The sequence below is a fragment of the Pyrenophora tritici-repentis genome, chromosome 9 (assembly GCF_003171515.1).
Source record: "Pyrenophora tritici-repentis strain M4 chromosome 9, whole genome shotgun sequence".
NCBI classification, from domain to species: Eukaryota; Fungi; Ascomycota; class Dothideomycetes; order Pleosporales; family Pleosporaceae; genus Pyrenophora; species Pyrenophora tritici-repentis.
Window position 1 is genome coordinate 1,039,936 of NC_089398.1, and position 22,915 is coordinate 1,062,850.

At 52.6% G+C, this 22,915-nt stretch overlaps 11 protein-coding genes across 11 annotated transcripts; 7 read left to right on the forward strand and 4 right to left on the reverse strand.

Annotated features, from left to right (window-relative positions):
• Positions 1-429: 429 nt before the first annotated feature.
• PtrM4_147660 (uncharacterized protein) lies at positions 430-747 on the forward strand (the record flags this gene model as incomplete). Its single annotated transcript, XM_001938761.2, has 1 exon — positions 430-747. The coding sequence occupies one exon, from the start codon at positions 430-432 to the stop codon at positions 745-747; it is 318 nt and encodes a 105-aa protein (XP_001938796.2).
• A 325-nt stretch (positions 748-1,072) lies between these two features.
• PtrM4_147670 (uncharacterized protein) lies at positions 1,073-1,849 on the forward strand (the record flags this gene model as incomplete). Its single annotated transcript, XM_066109920.1, has 1 exon — positions 1,073-1,849. One exon carries the CDS (start codon positions 1,073-1,075, stop codon positions 1,847-1,849), a length of 777 nt encoding a protein of 258 aa, XP_065959903.1.
• A 631-nt stretch (positions 1,850-2,480) lies between these two features.
• On the reverse strand, positions 2,481-3,901 carry PtrM4_147680 (BASP1 multi-domain protein; the record flags this gene model as incomplete). Its single annotated transcript, XM_001938760.1, has 2 exons — positions 2,481-2,913; positions 2,988-3,901. The coding sequence occupies 2 exons, from the start codon at positions 3,899-3,901 to the stop codon at positions 2,481-2,483; spliced, it is 1,347 nt and encodes a 448-aa protein (XP_001938795.1).
• A 1,520-nt stretch (positions 3,902-5,421) lies between these two features.
• Positions 5,422-6,347, forward strand: PtrM4_147690 (RRM domain containing protein; the record flags this gene model as incomplete). Its single annotated transcript, XM_001938759.1, has 2 exons — positions 5,422-6,069; positions 6,123-6,347. The coding sequence occupies 2 exons, from the start codon at positions 5,422-5,424 to the stop codon at positions 6,345-6,347; spliced, it is 873 nt and encodes a 290-aa protein (XP_001938794.1).
• A 271-nt stretch (positions 6,348-6,618) lies between these two features.
• PtrM4_147700 (AraB, Ribulose kinase) lies at positions 6,619-8,571 on the reverse strand (the record flags this gene model as incomplete). Its single annotated transcript, XM_066109921.1, has 3 exons — positions 6,619-7,677; positions 7,727-8,299; positions 8,329-8,571. The coding sequence occupies 3 exons, from the start codon at positions 8,569-8,571 to the stop codon at positions 6,619-6,621; spliced, it is 1,875 nt and encodes a 624-aa protein (XP_065959904.1).
• A 576-nt stretch (positions 8,572-9,147) lies between these two features.
• On the forward strand, positions 9,148-9,763 carry PtrM4_147710 (uncharacterized protein; the record flags this gene model as incomplete). The annotated part of the gene is made up of 2 exons (XM_001938757.2): positions 9,148-9,644; positions 9,697-9,763. 2 exons carry the CDS (start codon positions 9,148-9,150, stop codon positions 9,761-9,763), a joined length of 564 nt encoding a protein of 187 aa, XP_001938792.1.
• A 273-nt stretch (positions 9,764-10,036) lies between these two features.
• Positions 10,037-11,105, reverse strand: PtrM4_147720 (CumB, Cytosine-adenosine deaminase; the record flags this gene model as incomplete). Its single annotated transcript, XM_001938756.2, has 3 exons — positions 10,037-10,370; positions 10,462-10,775; positions 10,872-11,105. 3 exons carry the CDS (start codon positions 11,103-11,105, stop codon positions 10,037-10,039), a joined length of 882 nt encoding a protein of 293 aa, XP_001938791.2.
• A 461-nt stretch (positions 11,106-11,566) lies between these two features.
• Positions 11,567-12,186, forward strand: PtrM4_147730 (Cg6151-P multi-domain protein; the record flags this gene model as incomplete). Its single annotated transcript, XM_066109922.1, has 4 exons — positions 11,567-11,603; positions 11,660-11,675; positions 11,738-11,830; positions 11,886-12,186. The coding sequence occupies 4 exons, from the start codon at positions 11,567-11,569 to the stop codon at positions 12,184-12,186; spliced, it is 447 nt and encodes a 148-aa protein (XP_065959905.1).
• Positions 12,187-13,692: 1,506 nt separating this feature from the next.
• PtrM4_147740 (uncharacterized protein) lies at positions 13,693-16,752 on the forward strand (the record flags this gene model as incomplete). Its single annotated transcript, XM_001938754.1, has 2 exons — positions 13,693-14,656; positions 14,714-16,752. The coding sequence occupies 2 exons, from the start codon at positions 13,693-13,695 to the stop codon at positions 16,750-16,752; spliced, it is 3,003 nt and encodes a 1,000-aa protein (XP_001938789.1).
• Positions 16,753-17,506: 754 nt separating this feature from the next.
• Positions 17,507-19,458, forward strand: PtrM4_147750 (DUF3292 domain containing protein; the record flags this gene model as incomplete). The annotated part of the gene is made up of 5 exons (XM_066109923.1): positions 17,507-17,797; positions 17,848-17,973; positions 18,025-18,620; positions 18,671-19,381; positions 19,446-19,458. The coding sequence occupies 5 exons, from the start codon at positions 17,507-17,509 to the stop codon at positions 19,456-19,458; spliced, it is 1,737 nt and encodes a 578-aa protein (XP_065959906.1).
• Positions 19,459-19,969: 511 nt separating this feature from the next.
• Positions 19,970-21,664, reverse strand: PtrM4_147760 (TolA, Membrane protein involved in colicin uptake; the record flags this gene model as incomplete). Its single annotated transcript, XM_001938752.2, has 4 exons — positions 19,970-20,848; positions 20,905-21,423; positions 21,470-21,585; positions 21,637-21,664. 4 exons carry the CDS (start codon positions 21,662-21,664, stop codon positions 19,970-19,972), a joined length of 1,542 nt encoding a protein of 513 aa, XP_001938787.1.
• Positions 21,665-22,915: the final 1,251 nt, after the last annotated feature.

Below are 22,915 nucleotides of genomic sequence, written 5' to 3' on the forward strand. Positions count from 1 at the left end.
TTCTTTTCTTCTGTAAATGATGAGATATCTGGCTCCGGGTGGGATGAAAAACATAGAACATCTGGGAGCATACACGTAGTACAGCTTTCTGGAACTGTACACAGTAATGACAATGTATAAATTCAAACTGCAAAACTTCACCTCCAACTCCCAATCTGTCTTGTGATGTGTGATCAGACGCCAAGATGCCCGGGGCAATTCAAAGGCCGCTCAGCTGCGGATATGGACTCGCATGTGAATGGATTTGGGTGGAGATGCGGCGTGCGGCCCCGAAGAACTGAGCCGAGGTCCGTCATGGGGACATGGCAAGCCAGGGATCGCCATGATGCACTAGCTTTCCCCAGATGCCGTTTGATTACGGTACCGCACAAGATCCCTTTCCTTCCCCTCAAGCCATGGTCCGGATATTCACAATACCAGACGTCCAGCATGTCGTCGGCCAGCGCTCCGCCGCCCGCATCACCGTCAGGTAAACCGATCGACCCTATATTGCGCAATGCGCTCCGCTACACCATCTCGGCAAAGGAGTATCAACTCCTCCACCAGTACCTCCTTTCGCGTGCGCCTGTTGTCAAGAAACGAAGCATACATCCAAAGCGATATGATGCGATTGCCAAGGGGCCTGATGACTATAATGTAGCCGCTTTCCGCGCTGCGTTGCGCTTGGGTGTGGTGACTTTGACCGGACTGAAGGCGTGGGAGCTCATTCAGACAAAGCTGTTATCACGGGCGCCAGCGAAGAAGTAGGAAGAACGTATCCAAGAAGATGAAAATTCGGAGTTAACAATGGGGTAGATCTGCCACGCGGACGTCTCTCTGGAAATCGCCCAATGTGCGTCTCAGCAGCTCTCTCGCCCTCATCCTCCTCTTCCACCGGCTCCTCCGCCGCGTCTTCGTACGCATCCGCGAGAGCCTCCTCAGCAACGAAGCGCGCTCATTCCGGCGGCGGAACCCCCGTATATCTCGTTCTCTAACCTCACGGCTCGCACCAGCCATTGGCTCCAGTCTGGCAGGCTTCTTCCTCGCCGTATACCCCGGCGACCAGCTACGTGTCACAATAGCCATCTACATCATGACGCGGGCCCTTGAGTTCCTCTACAACTACCTGGAAGAACTAGGCTATTTCAAAAACAGCCCAAATTGGTTTGGGTCCTGGCTCATCATGCCCGTAGCATGCGGCCAGCTCCTCCACGCCTTCGTCTTCGACCGCGACTGCTTCCCCGCTGGCTTCGGCGACCACTTGATGAGAAACTCACCCGAATATGTGCAGAAGCGACCGAAAGGCTACCCCGCACACCTCCCCTGGCCAGGTACTTTGGATATCGTCGATAACCTAGCTGAAATCTCGCGACAGCGTTGGCCCCCTTTTGTCTCACCGATCCTTTTCCCCGCCGCTGAGACCCTCCCCAAGAGCCTCAGCGCCATCGCTCCCATCACCTCGCCCGCCCATCCAGCCATAAAGTCGCTTTCCTGCGCACTACTACACCCCCAGGACCCATCTTGCCTACGCACATATATCCAATACTGGATCCAAGCCTTCCCGCGCATCGCCCGTTTCTTCACTGTAATCCTCTCAGTAATGAGTATCGCAAAATACAAAAACTTCGTTAACGCCCCAATCACTTCAATGCGTAATCTCGCTAAAACTATCTTGCGCATGACCATCTTTCTCTCGGGCGCAATAGGCACGAGCTGGGGTTCCATCTGCTTGATGCAAAATCTCCTTCCTCGCTCCCTCCTCGCGACCCACCGATGGTTCCTCGGCGGGTTTGTAGGTGGCCTGTGGGGGGTTTCTGGCGAGGAGTGCTGGCAGGGGAAATTACTTGTACATGGCGCGGCTGAGCATTGATTCGGCGTGGAAGGTGGGTGTGAAGCGGAGGTGGTGGAAGGCTATCAAGAATGGTGATGTGTGTCTTTTTGTGGTTAGTTTGGCCGTCGTGAATGCGCTTTATGAAGTTAGTCCCCGCTCGGTGAATAGTGGAGTTGCGAGAAAGGGACTGGGTGTGCTGAGAGGTGAGGGGTGGGTAGATAGGGCGGTTGTAGTGAGAGAGGAGGAGCGAGAAGAGAAGGAGGAATGATCTAATGAGATTTTATTTTGATGACACGTGGTTTTGGGTTGCTTGGATATGTGCGTATGATGGATAATGATGACGTGAATGTAGCAGTGCTGGATACCGCGTGATTAAGAAACAAAAGATTTATTCAAAACTTGCTTGCTAAATACTACGGCTACGACTACGACTACGACTATAAACTCGCTCTCATTGGTATATAGAACCCGCCGAGTGGGGTATATCAGGCCTTGCACAGCCCGCGAAAGAACACAAATTCCAAAAAAAAAAGAACCCACGACAATTCCCAATTTCTCTCTTCCATTACCTGACCAAGATCCTCACTGCCATTACCTTGACCCATCTCATACCCACACTCAATCATCATCATCATGATCACACACACTCTTCCCTCTCACAAAAATACCCTCACTCCATCTTCATGCCCTCGGCACAAACTGCCAACTCCTCCTTCTCACCCCCATAGCTCTTGGGCACACCCTTGCCCAACTCACCCGCAAGCGCACCCCCATTACTCAGCACTACGAACTTCTTACTCGTCTCCTTAGCCACCACCAGCTTAACTGCCTGGAACACCCATCCCATAACTGCCGGGACGTTGACGAAGAACTTGCGCGACAGCGTCTCTGGGTAGTGCGCACCGAGTATCTCAATTGTCTTGTTGGTGGCTGTCTTGACGAGGGGGTCGCGGCGCAGGAAGGAGACTTGGAGGTAGTCATGGACTTGGAAGCCTTGGTAGGGGTCTGGGCCTTGGCCGTAGTCGGGGATAGGGGTTGTGGCCGAGGAGAGACGGAGGGCTTGGATGGATTTCTCCATGAGGCCGACACGCCAACGTAGGAAGCTGTTGAGAAGTGTTGTTAGCACAGAATTCCTTCTTGTTTGTGTGTATGAAAGTAGGCAATCTGGGATACGTACAGACCCAAATCCCCAAATGTGGCCTTGTTATCCTTGACAGCGCCGTAGATGTTGAATGTAGCAATGTCCTTTGCATTGGGACTCTCGGGTACGCCCTCGACTTCCAACACGTAGCCTAGCCCGTCGAACTTGGCCTTGTCGTATGTCTCGCTCGCGGCTTTGATGGGGTCGAACTCCTTCCGCCATTTCAGCGTCTTGAGGAGCTGTGTCTTTGCCTTTTCAAGGTCGTTCTGGTTGGCACGCAGAAACTTTTGGAGAATCAGCTTGGTGTGGAACTCGTTGTTCTTGCTGAGCTCGATGCCGTATACCTCATTGTGCGAGGCGGAGGCGACGAGCTCTTCGAAGGCGTCGTAGAATCGCGTGAGGGGGTGCTCGGGGCCTGTCTGGGGCCATATGGTTCCTGATGTGGGTGTTTCTGTGCTGGCTTCGGGGCTGGCTTCGGGCTTTTCCGAGGCCTCGACGTTGGCGTTGGCGTCGCTGGGTGTGGCTTCCGCTGTTGTTGTGACCGCTGCAGAGGCTGCTTGCTCTACAGTCTTCTCCTCCTCGATCTTTTGGTCTACGACTGGGACATCTGCCGGTGCTGCTTCCTCTGTCTTCTCCGCAGCTGGAGCTTCGCTCACAGCTGCAGGCGTTGCTTCTTGCGCGGGCTTGTCATCCTCTTTCTTCTCCGCAACTGGAATATCGCTGGCCACGACAGGTGATTCCCCTTCTACAGTCTTGTCATCCTCCTTCTTCTCTGCAACCGAGAGATCAGCCACAGCTGCCGTTGTGGTCTCCACTGCCGCGGATTCGTCTTTCTTCTCGGTAGTCTCGGCCGTGAGCTGAGGCTCGGGTTGCGTCTCTACGCTAGCGCCGACAGGTGCATTGACGGCCTCGACGGGCGCTGTGTTTACTTCTTCCGGTTTCGCTGCCATTTTGTGTGATTTGTGTTGATTGTGAAGACGAAATGTGTCCTCGGTGTTATGTTTAGGGGGTTTTGTTGGAGTGGAGATTAGTCGGCCATTTCCGCACCCTCAGCACGCGTGTTCACGTGCCCGTCGCAAGTTAATTGCAGCCTATAATTAGAGTACAAGCATACAGTAAATTCTAGACCGAGTACTACACTGCACAAATAAGCTTCCAATGTCTACATAGTGTATGCATATGTAACATGTCGTTTGCATCTCAACGGGAGATTGAAGGAAGAGTACAACCGCTTGATTACTCAAAATGCATTGGAGACTGCTCAAACTACCTCTATATATCTACTGCTCTTCAAACAACACTTGACAGCAAGCTTGTCCCACTCCACATCCTCTAAGTCCTAGGCATGCATGTCGTTCATAAACCGAAGGACTGCCATGCAGTAAGGTTTGAGATGCTGGGGTAACGACCGCGCTAAGAGTGTGATATTCTGGAAGCGGAAGTCAGCACAGGGCCTTTCAGGTAACTTTCCGCGAGATTCAATAAAAGGAAGCAGATCAGTCGAAAGATGAAAAGTCTCGAATGTTTTTTCAATCAGTGAGGCGGACCCCGTCTGAGTTAGCATGAATTGGTGTTCATCACATAGCATAGGCAAAAGAAAAGCGGTGAGTATGTACCTTGTCAGATGAAGCTTGTAGCTTATAGACGCCGAGCGATCAGCAAGTGTTGTATTACCTGGCGCAATGTCAGCGGCATGTCACGCACATTAACGTTGCGAACCAATCTCGTATGTGGAAAGTATTCAGGTAATCGAACTAGTTTGATCCCCACGGAGTGGTCGGTATTTGATAATACATTTGTTGCTCATCATATGGGTGCTGGGAATACATAAGGGGTAGGGGCAATCTAACCTTTGAAACTCTACTCGAAGCTCCATGAAGCACCCTTGTACCGAAACCGTCGATCGCCATTTGCGATGGACCATGCCCAAAAATATATGATGCGCGGTATGGATGGGCTCCATGGAGCTACGAGGGTAGCGACAACGATGACGCGTGAGAATAGGCACTGCGATAGCGATGAGCCATTATAGGCAACTAAGGAGCCTTGAAATCTTGTTAGCTGGAATTCGCGAAGAGCTTTCAGTAACAAATCGAGAAAGGTTTGCGAGTTCAGTATTCCCGTTTGGCTTGGGTGGTCGAATCACCATAGAATGTATGATAGGGGCGACACGAATGTTCATCATGACAACAGTGCAAAGGAAGGGGGGGGGTAGGAGTGACTTACCAAAAGGCTGCGTGGTGTTGAGTGAAGAGAAAGTCAGAGGTCCGACTTTTGTACGGGAACTTTTCGCAGCGGGGTTTTAGTTTTGCCGGGCGGGAAATGGCCCAAGCGTTTACCATAGCGTCCCTGCCCCCATCGACGCGCTCGATGTTTCCCAATCCCGCAACCACGCGCTTCCTCTGAACATCAAAGAAGTCAACGCCATACACTTCCACACCACTCGGGCTTGTAGCTGTTATCAACCACCATGGTCGCGCCAAACACCACAGCCCCCGCGTCATTTGAGAGTTTCGTCAAACAGACGCGCGAGAAGAAGAAGAACGAGGCGCTCGCACAGCAATTCCTAGGCGGTGGAAACCGGGGCCGAAAATCCAATGCATCTGGCACCGGTGCAGGCGGAAAGGCGCGCGTCGAGTCCGAAAAGCCGTCGCTGCTCAGTCGGATAAACGGTGGCGCTGGTGTCCAGAAGCGATCCTCGAGCGCAAAACCGGCTGACAGCAAGTGGCAGCACGACCTGCACAAGCTGAACAACCCCCGTGGCCCATCGAGTGCCAGACACAGCCTTCCCCGAACAGCGTCGTCGTCCCAAGTTGAGCGCAACAGCAGGACATACGAGAAATTTGCTCCTGTGCTCAGTCGCGGGGCGGCTGCCCGCAGCAACGATGCACCAGGCTTCAGCATCCGAGGTGTCGCCAACACCGGTCCGTGTACGGTCATTGCTAGTAACTTTGCACCTGGTACCACGGCCGCAGACGTTGAAGCCGTCATGAGCCCTATTGGCGGAGAGACGCTGGGGTGCAGGATCCTGTCTGCGAATCCCACGGTCATGGTAGAGCTCCAGTTTGTGAGTAGGGAGGGTGCTGAGAATGTTATTGCTACGTTCAACAACCAAAAGGTTAGTATATATGAGTGTTATGATATGACGAGTGAGACTAATGCAAACAATAGGCCGATGGTAGACTGCTCTACGTATACATGAAGGACGTCCCTGCGACCACGCACATGGCACAGTCCCGAGCACCTCCTGCCCGCCTGACGCAATCGGTTGACGACATGGATGTCGATGTGGATGGTGGTTCCCGCTCCGGCTTCGGTAACTTCCGAGAAGGACGATATGGCTTCAACGACGCAGCCCGCCGAGACCCGCCACGAGGTCCCCGCCGACGATACTAGGAGTTGAGACGGCCGCGTATTTCATTTCACTTCACTGCTGCACGATACCCATTCACGAACTACGGCAATGAGCAGACATTCAGAGGTTAGAGTGGACTTTCACTCAACGAGGACGGTCTTGTAACTTTAGTGGCCAAACGAAGCATGGGAATATACAGGCTGGAGAGCTCATGAGCTTGCTGCGATCACATTTGATATCTAGAGCATACATAATCACGATTACTGGCCAAGATCCACATCCGTTCTCTTGTAGCGTCACCAACACATTCGCTTACGTCGTCTTCCACCCCTCAATAGCAGCGTCAACCTCACTCCTGTACCTCTGCTGTCCCTCACATTGCTCCAAGAAGACCTTGTACTTGGCATCCAACAGCTTCTTGACCGCCTTGTCAGCCAGTGGCTTGACTGTCTTACCTGGCTTGCTCAATCTATCCATAATGTCCCACAAGGGCTCGCTGTTGCCATCTTTGTCCGTACTCGCTGCTTTGGCGCCAAGCATAGCCGCGCCGTGCACAACAGCAGCGTGTACATATCGTGGGATCAGAACGGGCATGTCGCAGGCTGTTGCCATAAGCTGCATAAGCAGCCCATTCTGACACTGTGAACCAGACATGAAAATGGAAGAAATGACGTGACCCGATTTGTTCATTGCCGAGACAATTTGGTGGGTTTGGAGCGCAATGAACTCCATGGTTGCATAGTAATATAGTGCCAAGCCATCAAGACTCTTGTCAGAGCTCAATCCAATAACGGAGCCCTTCATGTTGGGGTCTGCTACAGGGGAGCGGTTGCCGAAGAGGTCGCCGTAGAAGAAGAAGTGACGACCGAGCCAGGCAATGTGTGGTGCGCTTTCCTTGTCGGCCATTTCGCGCAAATGTTCGTTTAGATAGTCGTAGATGTTGGTGTTGTACGTCTCAGCGACAGAGACAGCTTCATTAAAGGCCGGATGGGTCTCGATTACATGCTTGAGCAACTCGCCCGTGGCACTCTGCCCGCCCTCTGCCATCCAGTAGCCTGGCAGCAAAACGTCTCGGTATGGACCCCAGACGCCGTCGACAAATACAGGGTCGCGTGACATGGCGAGGTGGCAGGTCGATGTTCCTGCTACAGCAGCGAGTCGAGTGAAGGCTTGTGATACGTCGTTTTTGGGCTGGTCCATGTCGAGAGTGTCTCCATCGAGCTTGACTTTGGCGCCAACGGTACCAATCCAGCCAGCATAGGCATCAATAACACCGCTACCGACAGCAATACCCGGCTGAAGGCCCATTTCCTGTGCAGCCTTCTCGCTTAGGGTTCCAACGAGCTCACCGGCAGTAAGGTAGCGTCCGTTCTGTGTCAACGTTAGCCGCAACCCAGGACGACCGTTTCGAGGGACAAACCACATTGTCGACACCTCCCATGCGCTTGAAGTTGTCCTCACACAAATCTGCGAGACCAATCTCAGTCAGAAAGTCTTCCTGCCAGCCTTTGACACTTCCGTCGACGCCAACTGGCACGAAACCTTGCTTGCAAACTACACTGCAGTAGCTCCGGCTCTCGCTTCCAGTAGCAAGATGTGTGAGAGCATCAGTCAGATCGTAGAACTTGCAGCGGTCGAACAGCTCTTTCGGCATGTTGTTCTTGAGCCATAGCACCTTTGGAATCTCCATTTCGATGGACATCTTGCCTCCGACGTATCGAAGGAGGTTGTGCTTCGTGGCATTAATCTTGTTTGTCTCTTCCACAGGACGGTGGTCAAGCCATAGTATGACATTACGGTCGTTACCGTCCTTGTTGTCGAAGTTCGGCCCAGTCACAGGGACGGGCTCATCTGTGTCGTCTCTAAAGACAGCGAGCGAGCAGGTAGCGTCGAAACCAATACCGCGAATGGTGCTTCCGTCGATGTTGTGCTGGTCCATGGCCCGACGGACGGAAGAACAGATGCATCGCCAAATGTCTGTTGTGGATTGTTCCTGGGCTGGTTCAGTTTTCTGTTACGCACGGGTGTACCTTGAAACGGGCGCAGTACATAGTAGCCTGTCTGTGGTTGCCACAGACCAATGTTCTCTGATGCCAGTCCTACAATATCACCCTGGTCGTTCATAATACAGGCTCGTGCACTACCGGTACCAACGTCGATGCCAATGTAGTGATCAACTTGAGGATGGAGCTCATTGCGAGGGTCTGTCGACAGTTGCCGCGACTGCTTGCGCTGGTTCTGCCTGAAAGGAATTGCGCCAGCCATTGTGGATGAAATTCAAGAGTGACAGTGGTACGAAAGGTTGGAGGAGAGAAAGTGAAGTGAACACAGCAGAGACCCTGTAAATTCAGAAAATAATGTTGAGCTACAACACAGCTCTCGATGCGAGATGAGCTCATACGAGGTCTGGAGAAGCCCTAGTATGGTGGGGGTGGGGCAATGGAGAGCTGATTGACCCAGACGTTCTGCAATCGGCTATCGAGTATCAGGGTCGTCGGCTTGAGCGCCGATCTACTCGCTGAAGGGACAGAAAATTGTGGGCATCGTGAGCCTCGGGTCCGCTTGTTCAGGCATGCCGGACACTGCTGCTGGCTGTCAAGGACGCCACGTAAAGCAGCTTCACTTAGTAATCGGGGCGACTTCGGAACACATGGAGAGTAAGGTATGTCAATTCGTCGCCACAGGTATGGGAGGAAGGGGAAGGCGGGGGAGCGTCGAGGCGAGGATCTGGTTTGAGTGAAGGTACTTCGGTGATACGATTCCCCGCGGTGAGCTAGCCCAAGCTTCCGCCCCAGCATCACCGCGGATACATACCGCAACCAATTGCAGCCGTATTCCACAATGCTACTTTCCAAGCTTCTTTTGCTGCCCGTTGCGCTCGCATCGTCGGTGACGCTCTACGTCTCTTCTGTTCCTGCCTCGGCGTCTGCAGACACGGCCATTGTCGCCTCCCCCATCCCACTCGCGCAGATCGAATACGATGCAGACCAATCCGTCGGCACTCTAGCCTCCTATACACCACCCACAGGCTCTTACTCGCCTGGTCATCTTCTACGCGTCGGTCTCACAGACTCTGTGTCCGGCCCGTGGCGCGGTGTCCTCACATCAGCTGCTAGCTTCTCTGATCAATACCACAAGAAGTTTGTCATCCACGTTGACGACAAGGGCGAGCCATACCACATCGGTTTCCGCACAAGGGTCAAGGGCAGTGAGGAAGAGGTGGAAGTTGAGATTGTGAAGAAGAACGATGGGCCTAAGCCGGTGCTGAACAAACCTATCGTGTTGAATGCGGATGGAAAGGTTGACGGAAAGGAACCAGAGAAGACATTCCTACAAAAGTGCGCAAAGATGCACTCATTGATGGTTACCGCCATGCTAACAACTGCGCAGATACTGGTGGGCTCTCGCGCTCTTCTTGGTAGTGCAGCTAGTCGCAGGTGGCGGTGGAGAGAAATAAGTCCAGGCAGTCACATGTTATGACTATCAAGCTTTTATCCATGATACCTTTCCTCATACATACGCAATTCCAAGGTCACACTTTGCTGACGACATGTTGGATCTGACCCCCCTGAAAACGCATTATCATTAGCACAGCAGTGTGTGCTTCAACTATTTGAAGTAAAAGTCATTAGCTATGATACAATGTGTGTCGTCCATGTCATCCCTGTCATAACCATCATGCTGAGATAATTTTCTCTTGAATACAAGTATACAACCACCCTGATGTTCCTCAAGCAAGGGCAGAGGTAGCAGCGACTGGATAGGGGCGAATTGGCATTTGGATACCAGTCTTGGGCACGGCTACAGCAGATGCGGCCAAAGAAGATAGGGTTGGAATGGATCCAGTCGAGGATGAAGTAAGAGGAGTGCGAACAGCAGGCGAAGGGGTTGACTTTGGCTGGTGAACATCCATTGGCAAGATTTCTGTCTTCAACTCCCTGGTCTTCTTCTGCTTCGGTTCGGGCGCCTTCTCGTTTTCCTGAACGTAGAATTTGCGTAGTAACATGATTGCTTCTTCTCGGAAGATGCCGCCGGTGACTGGGTAAGGTTTGTCGACACTGGGACTATGTGAAGTTAGCATCCGCAACATAAAAGTTGACATGTACTAGTGTTCAAGTATTGCTTATCACCCCGGAGGTGTGTAGGTGCACTTACTCCGAGTGGATGTTCAACACCCCACCGGTTCCGCCAAATCGCTCATTCCAGCAGCCAAAGTAAACAGCTCGGATGCCGTACTGACGGAGCATGGAAGCGCACATGACGCATGGCTCGACGGTGACATAGAGATCTGTCTCATTTAGGATGCTGATGGGATGCTTGGACAAGATGCCGGCAATGGCGACGAACTCGGCGTGTCTGGTGCCATTCAGAGTGCGATTTGTCTCGTTCATGCCTCGGCCGATGATTTCGCCATCTTTGACAAAGACACAACCAACAGGCGTCTCGTCGCTCTTGAGTGCCAGTTCAGCCTAGAGCAAGTGATGAGTCAGCATTCATACTCTTGTAGACGACTAATTGCAGTGGCAGCTAGGGCTAAAAGTCAAAGGATATAGGGTCTGACACACCATAGCGATAGCCTCGCGCATGAAGCCCTCGTGATACGCTCTCTCCTCCGGATCCATGGCGTCTGGTACGTGTGTCGCGTCGTAGTCTTGGCAATTATCTTGGGTGAGCGGTGGTGAAATGTTTGCCTGTGTAGGTTGCCTGGTCAAGTGCAGATAGTACAGGGTCAGGCCAAGAACGGCAGACCCAAGCGCAAAAGGCGCCCATGGTCCCTTCCCATGCGAAATTCCAATCATGCCCAGGTGAAGCAGTTGCGACCATCTAGCATGGCCTGAAACCGAGTGCGTGCAGGTCGGTCTTCTCACCGTCGTGCGCCGACCTCTGACCCTAACACGGTTTCGGCACGCACTAGCGCCTAGTTTACGTGGACGTGGAAGCCGCGACCGACGGATGGGCTGAGCATACCAAGAAGCAACCACTGTCATCCAACAAGCCTAGGCAACGACAAACATTCACCGCACACGATTTCGCATCCACCGCACAGCCACAATTGCATTACGCAGCACCGCAACATACATCAACACCGCGTGCCCATTTCAACACAGTGTTCCCCAAAGCTCCCGTCATCCCAGAGCTCCGTCCAGCTTGCGCCATCAACAAAGGCACCGAGACGGCATACTGAACACGTTTGCACTACATCCCCTTTTGCACCACCGAGGACGTCTGTACCCATAATACCACCAGCCCTACCGTAAATATGACGCTCGCAGAAGAGTTCAAGTCGCGGAATTTCAGTAAGACTCGCGCTTCACAAGTTGTGACACCTTTTGCTGACATGGCATCTTTCCAGGTATCTACGGTCAATGGTTTGTAGTCGCGCACCGCACTGCATATGCGCCATGGAATAATATACTAAACAGCCCTCTAGGACCGGAGTGCTTTGCATATTCCTCTGCTTCGCCCTCGGCATCGCCAACATCTTCCACGCCAACTTTGTCATCGCATTCAGCATTGTTTGCTTGTACGTCTCCGCCTCCCTTGCTTGTACTGAAACGTGCACCTAACCAGCGCTGCAGAGTATGTTCCTTCATCATCATCTTCATCGAAATTCCGCTGCTCCTGCGCATCTGCCCGACGTCCCCAAAGTTCGATGAATTTATCCGCAAATTCAGCTCAAACTACATGCGCGCTGCCATTTACGGTGTCATGAGCGTCATACAATGGATCAGCATCTGGCCTCAGGCCACGAGCCTCATCGTTGCAGCCATCTTCCTGCTACTCGCCGCCGTCTTCTATGCGCTTGCTGGCTTCAAGGGCCAACAGTTCCAGGGCAGTAAGACGCTTGGAGGTCAGGGTGTTGCGCAGATGATCATATAAGGGCAGAGATATGCAGGATGGGAACATCACGACATTTGGACGACGAAGGAATTGACGTTGGCATGGAATGCCAGTAAACGAACAGTTTCGTAATGGCTCCGTGAGCTGCGAGATGGACTACACCACCACTATTGTTTGCCTGCTCATCTATATGATACCTCAGGTTGAGTTTCTTGTATCATAAGTCAGCGGCTGGGCGTTTCGGGGGCTATGTTTTGTATGAGAATTGCTTGGATCCGCGAGCGCTTAGTCGGCCGTTTTCTTAACAATCGAGTATTTGTACTAAGCTGCAAGAATGATTTGGCCATATGTGGGGGAACCTACGTAAGTGTACATGTGGAGAGTAGCGCAGGGCCTACATGATGGCCTATGACGATGTTCTAGAAAACCGATGAGTTTTCGAAGCGCCACATTTGCCTGAGAAGATCGACGCACCCTCTCGATGAGCGCAACATGTTGGGCAGCGACTGGCCTTGGCCACGGGAGAGTCACTGTGCCAAACATGTCCGACGGAGAGTGTCAAACCAAAACCGCGGAAACGCACATATTCTCAGCTGGCTTCTGCTTGTCTTTCGCGTGACGATTACTGGCTGCTAGGGTCTGACCAGGAACCACGCCTTGCTCGGCGCGGGGAACGCTAACAGCCTAGTAGTGTCGGGCTTCGCACAGGTGGTGAAGATCCTGCCACACAGATGGCGGCTGCAGACTGGAATTACCCAAAAGTACCGTACATGTGATACAAGATGGTTTGCATGTGGCTTGCGGACAAGAGGTATGTATTCGCGAGTGTTGGCGGGGTCCGGGCTGCGAAACATGTCCATGTGCTTGTTGGTCGTATAGTCCCGGATACAGAATAGTGTATAAGCAGGCACTCGTGTCTGCTTTTGCGTTGGACGTGGCCCACTGTGTTAGATGGACAACGTTGAATACCTAGGTTGAAAAAGGGCACTTCCATCGCTTCTAGATGACAACGAGCATTATACCGTCCAAAATACCCACTCGGTTGATACGTGGGCAGGTACTGGAGGTGACGATGAGGAGGTGCCGCGTGCTAGACGCCAGGGCCCCATACGCCATTACCCATGATGCAAATGCGGGTCGCAGAGCTCTTTGCTACATAAGTGCCCGCCCCAACTTCTCGAAGCCGGTCCATTTGCGCCTCTGATCATACTGGGCTAAACTACACATTTTCCTCTCTCTCTCATCTTACTCAATTCCCCCGCTTCAATTGCGTGTTCGGCGGTAAGTCTTCCGTATATATGCCGCTTTGTGCAGCGATATCCCGCCCTCAGTCATAGCCGCGCTTATTGGCCAGCTCCCACTTGACTTGACTTGCTCAAAGCTGCCGGGGAATAGCTGCGCTGATTTTTCCAGCTGTCCGCTTCTCTGAGACAGCTGTCTGTCTCACATTCTATCTTCTGGTCCTTCAATGACTCAAGTCTGTCACTGACATTGAACTTGTTAGCCTCCACCCCGCGTTTTCTTCCAACAGCCAGTACAGAAACAATGAGTGCTCCACCGACAATACCTCCACGCCCAGCGCGGGCTCAGAACAGCACCTCTCCTGCACCAGGAACCCACATGGACGTCCCCAAGATTCCCCCACGCCCGAAGCGCGGCATCGAACGCTCCGTCTCCCCCAGCGGTGACAGATATGCTCGCTCCCCACTGAACGACCCAACATACGTACATGGCGGTCCGCCAAAAGAGGGCGGCCGACTCAGCACTGATGTGCCGTCCCGCCCACCGAGCGTCTCCATGCCCTCGCTCGGCGAGGAAGGCAACGAATACGCCAGTTTTGAGGACCTGTCGAAAACTCTTACAACCGAGAATCAGGGTAGCTCCCCACAACACATGGGGAATGTGGCGGGAGACTTGCCTCTGCATGCTCCTACTGCCTCAGTTCCTAGTTCTACCGCCAAGAGTAGGATCCAGGCGGTGACGCGGACCGATTCGCAGACTGCTGCTGCTGCTGGCTTTGGTTCGCAGTTGTCAGTCGATGACAAGGTCGCGCAGGCCAAGTCTGGCCGTTCAGGCTCCTCTGCTGGATCGCGCCCCAGTTCGCTTTACAACGACAAGGATGAACATGGTATTCCGGAGATTGGCGTTCAGGTGCCCATGTTCCGCAATGCTGGAGACGTTCAGGCACCGAGCCCCGCGCCATATGCCCAACCAGCCGCGTCTCAAGGAGTTGGCTTCAACCAAAAGACCAGTGGCCGTCATCATGGCAGGACCAAGAGCGGCCGAGAGATCTTTCATGGTCCCCCCGGAAGCTATGGCATGCACGGCCACGGGAAGATCTCGACAGACGACTTCGAGCAGAAGTGGTACCAAAATCATCCTGACGATCTGAAGCGCGAAAAGGCCGGCGAATATGGGCCACACATCCAAGAAAACAGAAAAGAATACCACTGGGGTGCAGACAATCTGGAGAAACTTGTACACAAAAGGTCTCAGGACATTGGTATGGGTACGTAACTAACCATAGCTACCCCGATTTGCCACTGATATTGACTGTGTTGTGTAGGTACCAGCCGAGAAGCTGTTAGCACTCCCGATGAGCAAATTGGCTACAGGGCCACTGAGGAATATGCCTCGAGGATGGCCTCTCCTAGGCCACAATCTTCCGGTCGCCCTGCATCAATCAAAGGTGGCCACGTCGACTCGCCGCTCCGCAACGAAGCGGGCCAGGAAGTCAACGACAAGGGTGAAGTCATTCATATTGATCCCCCTGCGCACCGCTCTAACAAGGTTCACGGTGGAGGCTATGATCCACCAACCGAGGACCTTGGTCCACAGGGCGGTAACACATCAGAACAAGGCGGATGGGTAACTGAGCGTGGTTACGGCACTCCCATTCTGGCCTCTGATGAGCTGAAGAAGCACCCAGACAGCGAGTGGAGACAGCCTGCTGTATCGCCTGAGCTGGAGCGTCATGGCAACGAATACACAGTGAACGAGGATGGTACTCCACAATACATCACCAGATCGCGCCCTCATAGTAGAAACTCTAGCCGGAACAACAACACGCAGCAACGCGTCATCCCCAGCCCGGCCCAATATGACCGCGGCGGTGCCCCACTTGAGTCCCACAAGGAGTATGAGCCGCTGTTCCCTGAGGACGAGGACGACAGCAAGAAACCAAAGACAAAGGTCGACAAGCTTAAGCGTCCTAGTGTTGCGCGTCACCAGTTCCCAAGCCAAGACGTCTGGGAAGATACCCCTGGCAGTCTACAGCTTGAGACTACCGTGGACACCCCCCAAGAGCCTGAGGAGCCAAAGACTGCCGGTGGTAACGGCGATGTCAGCCCCGCGAAGGTGTTTGAAGACCCCGCCGCGGAAAAGAAACGCAAGGAAGAGATCAACAAGGAGGATCAGAAGTCATTCCTGCCTGAGCACACTCGTCAATTTGCAGCCGAGAACAAACACCTTGGAAAAGTGCGCGAAGACGCGCCAGGCCGCCCCGGAATGCAGCAACGCTTTCCAAGTCAAGACATCTGGGAAGATGCGCCATCTCATGGTCATCTTGAGACGACTGTCAGCACTCCCCAGATGGAGGAAACGAACGAGTACGCGGAAGACTCTCCAATTGAGCAAAAGCCTCAGGTTCCGGCTCGACCCAGTATTCCTGCTCGACCTTTGAAGAGGGAGGTATCCAACGAAGATAAGAAAGCGCCCATCATTCCAGAGCGTCCGAAGCCCCAGCTTCCCGCACGCCCGACCAAGCCATCTTCGTCCGAAAGTGTTGCGACTGTTGAGTCACAAGCTGGTGAGAACGAGTCTCCACAAGGGAAGACAAAGCCACCGGTACCTGCCCGCCCTGCCGGCTCTAAGATTGCTGCTCTCCAAGCAGGCTTCTTGAAGGACTTGAATAGTAAGCTCGGCCTTGGCCCCGTCGCACCTAAGATCAAGGAACCTGAACCGGAAGAAGAAGATAAGGATTCGGCACCGCTTTCAGATGCCCGCAAGAGTAGAGCTAAGGGCCCACAGAGGAGGAGGCCTGCTGCATCTCCTTCGCCATCTGCGACGGCATCTGAAGCTGCTGTGCCAAAACAGAAGCTGGACTTTGGTCCCGTGACCGCAATTTGGAGCTTCAACGAAGACGGCAGTCTGGATGTACCCGCTGCCAAGATGGCAGCCCAGATGCACCATGCGCTAAACGTTCCTGCAAAGGCTGATGAGCCTGCCGTTACCGAGACGGAAGCAGAGAAGACCGTTGGGTCAGAACCACCACTTACACAGACAAAGTTAAAAGAGAGTAGTGAGCCTGCCTCAACGATTGAGGCTGTTGTTGACAAAACGCCTTCTACTCTTGAGCAGGTGACTTCTCAGGCGTCAGACGCACTCCAGTCAGTCACTTCCAAGGTTTCATCTGCCCTTCAACCACAAGAGCCTTTGGTTACTGAGGCTGTACCCGGTTCTACCGACGCACCGGGTGCCTTTCCTGGCTCGGGCCCAGGCCTAGAGAATGAGACCGAGAGCAAAAGCGCCTCTCTGGAACAGAAAGCCGTCAGCACATCTACCGAGGAGAAGAAGGCCGAGGATGTACCGACAAAATCCCAGTAGGAAGATCCAAAGTCTTTCGTTGGTTAGATTTTCATTATGAGTGAATGAGTTGCAGTAGCGATGGGAGAGTATTGTTACTGGTTTGGCAATGCTAGCGATGTCTTTCTGGATTATGAATACACAATTCAATGTTGCCGTCCAAAACTGTACTAGGCTGTGAAGTAAAGCTGGAAACCTCAGCCCCAGCTAGGGAGTGGTATTCTGTGAGACATCGATGACGTAACACCCCAACAAGACGCGCCGGCGCACATCACGGCAGTGCAACATGCAAACCGCGGAGTACCTCATTTGGTACACTCTGGGTCCAGAACAAGATGATTGACAGGCATCAGAGGGGATCGCAGCAGGGGAAACACGTATCGGGGATGATGTGGTGGGGGGGCGTGAAGATCATTGATCGCTGAACGTGCGACTCTAAATGCCATGGGTACCCTCTGACTGTCAGATCACCGCCGCGTGGAATCTGCACACAGAGGCTGATATCCTCCTGGGCTTATTCTTAGCGTAATCTTTGTTCGTAAAGTGGCTACACAATCCAAGTTCAATCTCAAAGCGCGCATTCCGATTGCCACTGATGTTGTGGCTTGCCCGTTTACTAGTGCAGAGTGCGTACATGACGTAAAGGGCGGTTGTAGCCGTACGCCATCCTTCTTGCCGTGTGAAGGCCAAATTGCAAAGCTGGGCTGCCTACTTACTTTCATACCTCTTACCTGCATACCTCTGTACGCATTCACAAACGAGGCCTACGATCAACATGGCGACTGGAGGAGTGGTCTACAAAGACCTACTTCCTATCCCGGACACGGACCCTACAGTACACGAAGGAAAGACGACTACACTAACAGATGCACCTACGGACAGCCATGCGCTAGCTTTGAATGCTGCAAGGGCAGCTGCTCCGGAAGAGAAGGGTGCAGCGCAGGTAGGCCATGGGAGCGAAGTAGTGGACTTGGGATGGAATGAACCAAAAGAACTTGTTGCGAAGCCTTTGGTTGGCGGCTTGGGAAATGAGGACTTGTGGCTACTGGTTCGACGTTTCAACAAGGTAAGACTTCATTGTCGATGCTTCCGCAAAATAATACTGACCACTCGTAGCAAATGTACCATGTGAAGGAGATTCCTACCGCACCTCCTGGGGGGCTGGATATGAACATTGCAGATGAAGAGGAGTTCTCACCAGACAAGCTTCGCGCCAACATCGAGCGTTTGTACATGACTATTGTAAGCCCATACAGTGTAAGTTCTTATAGTGATTGAGTTTAACAGTAATAGGGCATCGGTCTAATGGGATTCGGCAAGCACATCGTTCGTATTCGCTCATGGCGGGAAACTCAACGGACTGCTTGGTTTTGCTCTGTATACTTCGCGGCGTGGCTTCTCGACATGATAATGCCACTACTTTCGGTTACTCTAGTCACTCTCATTGTATATCCACCGGCTCGCGAAATTATGTTTCCTCCAGCACCCATGGCGCTGGTCAGTTCCACTGGGGGTGTGCAGAAGCCCAAGTCTGGAACGCTGGGTAGTACAGACAGCGCTACCGGAGCCCCAGAGAACCACAAGGGAGAGGCTGTAGAACAAGAAGCGTCCAACTTTGTCAATGGCTTTGCGTCAATAGCATTGTCGAGTGCCACTGGCAAGCATCCCCAGGGTGAACCTCCGGATGAGGACTCTCCTGACAGCAACGTACCGGACCCTACAAGACTCGCCATTGGTGCTGCGGATGCAAAAGACCAGGCATCAGGCGTTAAGCCTACCAGGGACTATGATAAGACCAAAGTTCCGATGGAGACTGCCATGTGGACCAAGATGAGGCCGATCATGCATGGCTTTGCTGAGGTTACCGATACGTGGGAACGCTTCGCAAAGTAGGTCGCCGGGTATAGATTTACTGCATCAGATGCTAATTCTTGAACAGTATGCTTGAACCGACTCCCCCATTCCCGAAAAACAGGTTTCACTTCCGAGTTGCAGCGGTCGTTGCTCCTGTCGTCCTTGTATCACTCTTTACCTCCTCATATATGTTCATGAAGGGGGTCACATTCGGTGTTGGGTTCGGATTCTTCGGTGACCCTATCATCCAGAGAGGCCTATCACTTCTTAACAGGAAGTACCCTAACTGGCAAAAGTTGCTCGAGCTCCGAAACACGCTTCTCAAAGGCGTCCCTACCAACGCCCAACTCACCGTCACTCTCCTCCGTATCGGCGAAGCAAACAAAGCTCCACTACCTCCACCACCCCATATTGCGGAGCCGCCTCCAGACAAACCAGTCGATATCAACGAAGAAGAGCTCCGTGCCACGGGCGCAGATTGGCCTCTCAATGCAACGCAAGAAGAGCTCGATGCAGCCATGGCACACGACTCAACTACAGCCCACGAAACAGGCGGCGAAGACATCGACAAAGCCAAAGACAGCAAGCACGGTAAAAAGGGAACGAAGATCCTAAATTTCTTCCGCGGCACTGTAAAAGGCGGCGTAGAAACTACAATGACAGCCGACAAAGTCAAAGCAGCTGCCGGCTCTACCCACGCAAAGAACAGACTAGGTGCCGTACCCCCTCGCGGAATGGATCTGACTTCCGGACCCGTCGAGTTCAAAGCGCGGTTCGATGGCAAAAAGGGCCATGTGTACATCACCACCAAGGCCACTATTCCCAGTATCGCTTTCTCGACTGACAAGACAATCGAAAAGATTGGAAGTGTAGATAGAGAGGACTTGCATCCTTTGTGGAGTCTGCCCGTGGGCGATATCATGGAGATGAGGAAGGTGGGCGGGTTTGGGTGGAAGGCGAGGCTGGTGGTTGGGTGGGCGATGGGTAGGGAGGTGGCGGATGGCTTGGTGATTACGGATCGGAGGCTGAATGAGTACCGGATTACGGCGCTACCGTTGAGGGATGAGCTGTTTAATCGGCTTGTTGCTATGGGTGGGCAGAAGTGGGAGTGCTGGTAGTAGTGGATGCTCCTGATGGTTTGGCTTTTGAGATTGAGAGGAGAGATACATGTGCTGCATAATTGGTGTTTGGCATATATACCCGTCATACTAATTCCTATGTCAATTATTCGGAAGTGAGTTACTGAGATGCAGTTGGAAAGTTTGTCTAGCCGTGAACTCCGCAACTATGCTTATATGTCCAAAAACGCAAACAATAATCCCCTGTGGTATGATTCAAGGTACTTTTCCTCTGCTGACGTTACCCTGATCATGTAGCTTAAAGCCTACATCTCATCCATGTCCTCATTGTCATCCTCCTCACCTCGACCTGCAGCCGCCACACCCGCCTCAAACGAGGCACAACCCTTTGCCGCAGCAAGCGCAAGTTGGTACTTCATAGTCGTCTTGTTAACGTTAGAAGTCATGTGCTTGGACTTGCACATCTTCTGCAGATCCTTCTGGCTGTACTCATCGTCTGCATCCCTGAGCGCCTCCACCAGGTTCTTCACACTCTGGTGGCGCGGAAGATCAAGACCGCGGTCATTACACAGGTGGATGAGATCATCGACGGAGAGGTAGGTGCGAGGGTCGGGCGTGTCTTTCGTTGTGTCTTTGGCACAGGGGACGGTGAAGGTAGAGTGCTTCTTTTCCTCTTGACCCTGCTTCTGCTTCTTGATCTGGGCGTTCCGTTGGGTTTTAGCCAGGGAGTTCTCAGCAGCACGGTTCGCACGCATGCGAGCAGATGCAGCGCGAGCCATTGCGCGCTCGGCTTTCTCTTCTTCCTTCTGGGCGCGGGAATTAGCGATTTCTTCGGCCTTTTGGGCGTTACGGGCTTTCGTGATGTTCTTTGCTTTCGCTTCTGCGGCTTCTTTGGCCTCCTTTGCAATCTTCTCTTCGTTGCGGAGATGCTCACGGTTGATGCGGTACGTCTCTATCTCAGTACGACGCGCGTCTGGGTCATCGTCATCTTCAGTCGGGATGCGCGCGTTGCCTGAGATGAGGGAGTTGTAACGTTCGCGGCAGGCCTTGGCGGAGAAGAGAGCCTCAGCGTTCAGACGGCGCATGTACTCGGAGACTTTGCGGAAACGCCAGGCGCGGATACGCTCCATCTCGTAGCTAATCTCTATGTCGGCAAGGGCGTAGGCCTGGATGAGGAGTTTGTCCTAAGGGTGGTATTAGTCGGAGTTGTATATGCCAGATAGCATTCATCGGGACTTACATCGTCAGTCTCCCATTCCTTGTAACCCTCCCTGAGCAGGAAGTCGACATTGTCAGCCTGAGCGAGACGAATACGCATGATGCGGGTTGAGATAGACTTTTGATCGTAACGGACACGACCATCTTTAGCTAACCTCTCGGCGATTTGGCGATCACTGAAGCCGTTCTCACGCATTTGCATCATGAGTTCGTCGTCAGAGTCCAGTTCATGCGATACACGCTTGTGGTAGGCAGGAAGGCACTCTCCCTTGTGGCGGTTACGACGACCAAAAGTGCCAGGTACACGCGAAGACTTAGTGTTCAGGATTTCGTTATTGTCTTCCAAAAAGAAGGCTTCCCCACTGCCTGTGTGAGCAACATTGCGTGAACGTCGAGGAGTCTTGGCCAGCTTGGAGCTAGAGCCGGGGCTAATACGCTTGCGCTTCTTGCCAGCGATGTTGTCATTGTAGTCGGGCTCGATCTCAGAACTTGGAATCTCGAGATCACCAAAGTCGTCGAGTCTGTAGTCATCGTCGTTGGCCTAAGTCACATCAGCGAGTGCTGTATGTCTAGGTGATTGTACTCACGTCATCAGCGGCCTCAGAAGCATCGTCCCCGAGATCATCGTCGTCGCCATCACCGAGGTTGGCACCTTTGCTGCTCAGCTGTTTCTTGAAGATTACTTTCTTCGAAGGCGTGTCGACTTGAGAGCATGTTAGTGATACATGAACGTGACAACTACGGTGGTACTTACTACCGAAGATCAAGGCTTGATCAGCCATGTTGTTGAACTCAGTAGTGCGTGTGGTGCTGGGTTGTGGGGTGTTGCAAGTGTGAAGCGAGACACGCTAGGTTGTTTGCACGTGTGCGGGATAGTTCTTATAGAAGGAAGAGTCCCTCAGTACTCCGACATACGCTAGTAATCAGATAGGTCTAGCGAGCTGTTTCCGGCAGAGGTAAAGGTAAGTGGCCAAAGCGCTTCCTCTGGTCGGCTAATGGCGTCAATGAAGTAAAAGGAAGATTGAGAACGCATGCAAGTAGCGGTGACTTCCTTAGAAGCTTAATTGGCAAGACAGAAGAGGGGAGTAGAAATAGGAGAGAAGGGACTTTTATAGCAAGGGTGCGTAATAGACACACAAGCCAACGTGGGGTGTGCGCAAGAGAAGAAGCAGGTGACGTTCGCGTGAGCGCACACCTTCAACTAGTGTTGTGACGGAGATGTTGGCCTAGTTAATTTTCAGTGCCGGGTACAAAGTGTGAATCTCGCTTGGAGTCTAAGTTGGGCAGTCCGAACAGCGAAGTAAATTCTTCTCCCCTGCGACATACAGGTTTTGTGTACGCCCACCTTGACTTAGCACTGCCGGATTGTAGCGTTCTTCGCAGACGGACGAGGCTATAAGTCATTGCGCAATTCGAATAGGTGTGGAAACGGAGATATTAGCAAGGTATAGTTAGTCGTGTAAAAGATATAGTTGGCGTATACCACGCACTCTCCAACGGAATTTCGTCTTTGAAAGTATTAGAAGGACAAATTCGACAAAAGAAAGGCAGGCATGTGAATTAGGTGTCGTCAGGGGAGGTTCTACTAGGAGCAGTCGCTCGAACCAAAGTTTAACCAGCGTCTGTGAGCGCTTGAATACAAGTCGGGGTATAGGTAATATGTAACGCCTAAAAGCTAAAAGCCGAAAGCTTTGTGTATTAGAAGAGCTGAATTAACATAGATTTGAATTTGAAAGATAATTAAACAAGCCGTCGTTCTGTGATAAGAGATGGTGGTTTCATGATATAGCGACTGTACAATGCAACTTAGGAGATGCATACGCGGCCTCGTTTTCATATGTAGTACTGCATACCAGAAAGTCCGGAACGTAGATGTTTTGCGGGTTCGGGCATGTGTAATGTCCAGACTGTCAGTGTGAGGTTTGCCTGGTTGCCAAGAGAGGTGGGTCTGCGTATCGCCCCTCCACGCGTGGCGCAGATGATCCCTGCCAATGACGCAGCGCTTCGCCGCTCCCTGTCAAACGCGGGACATC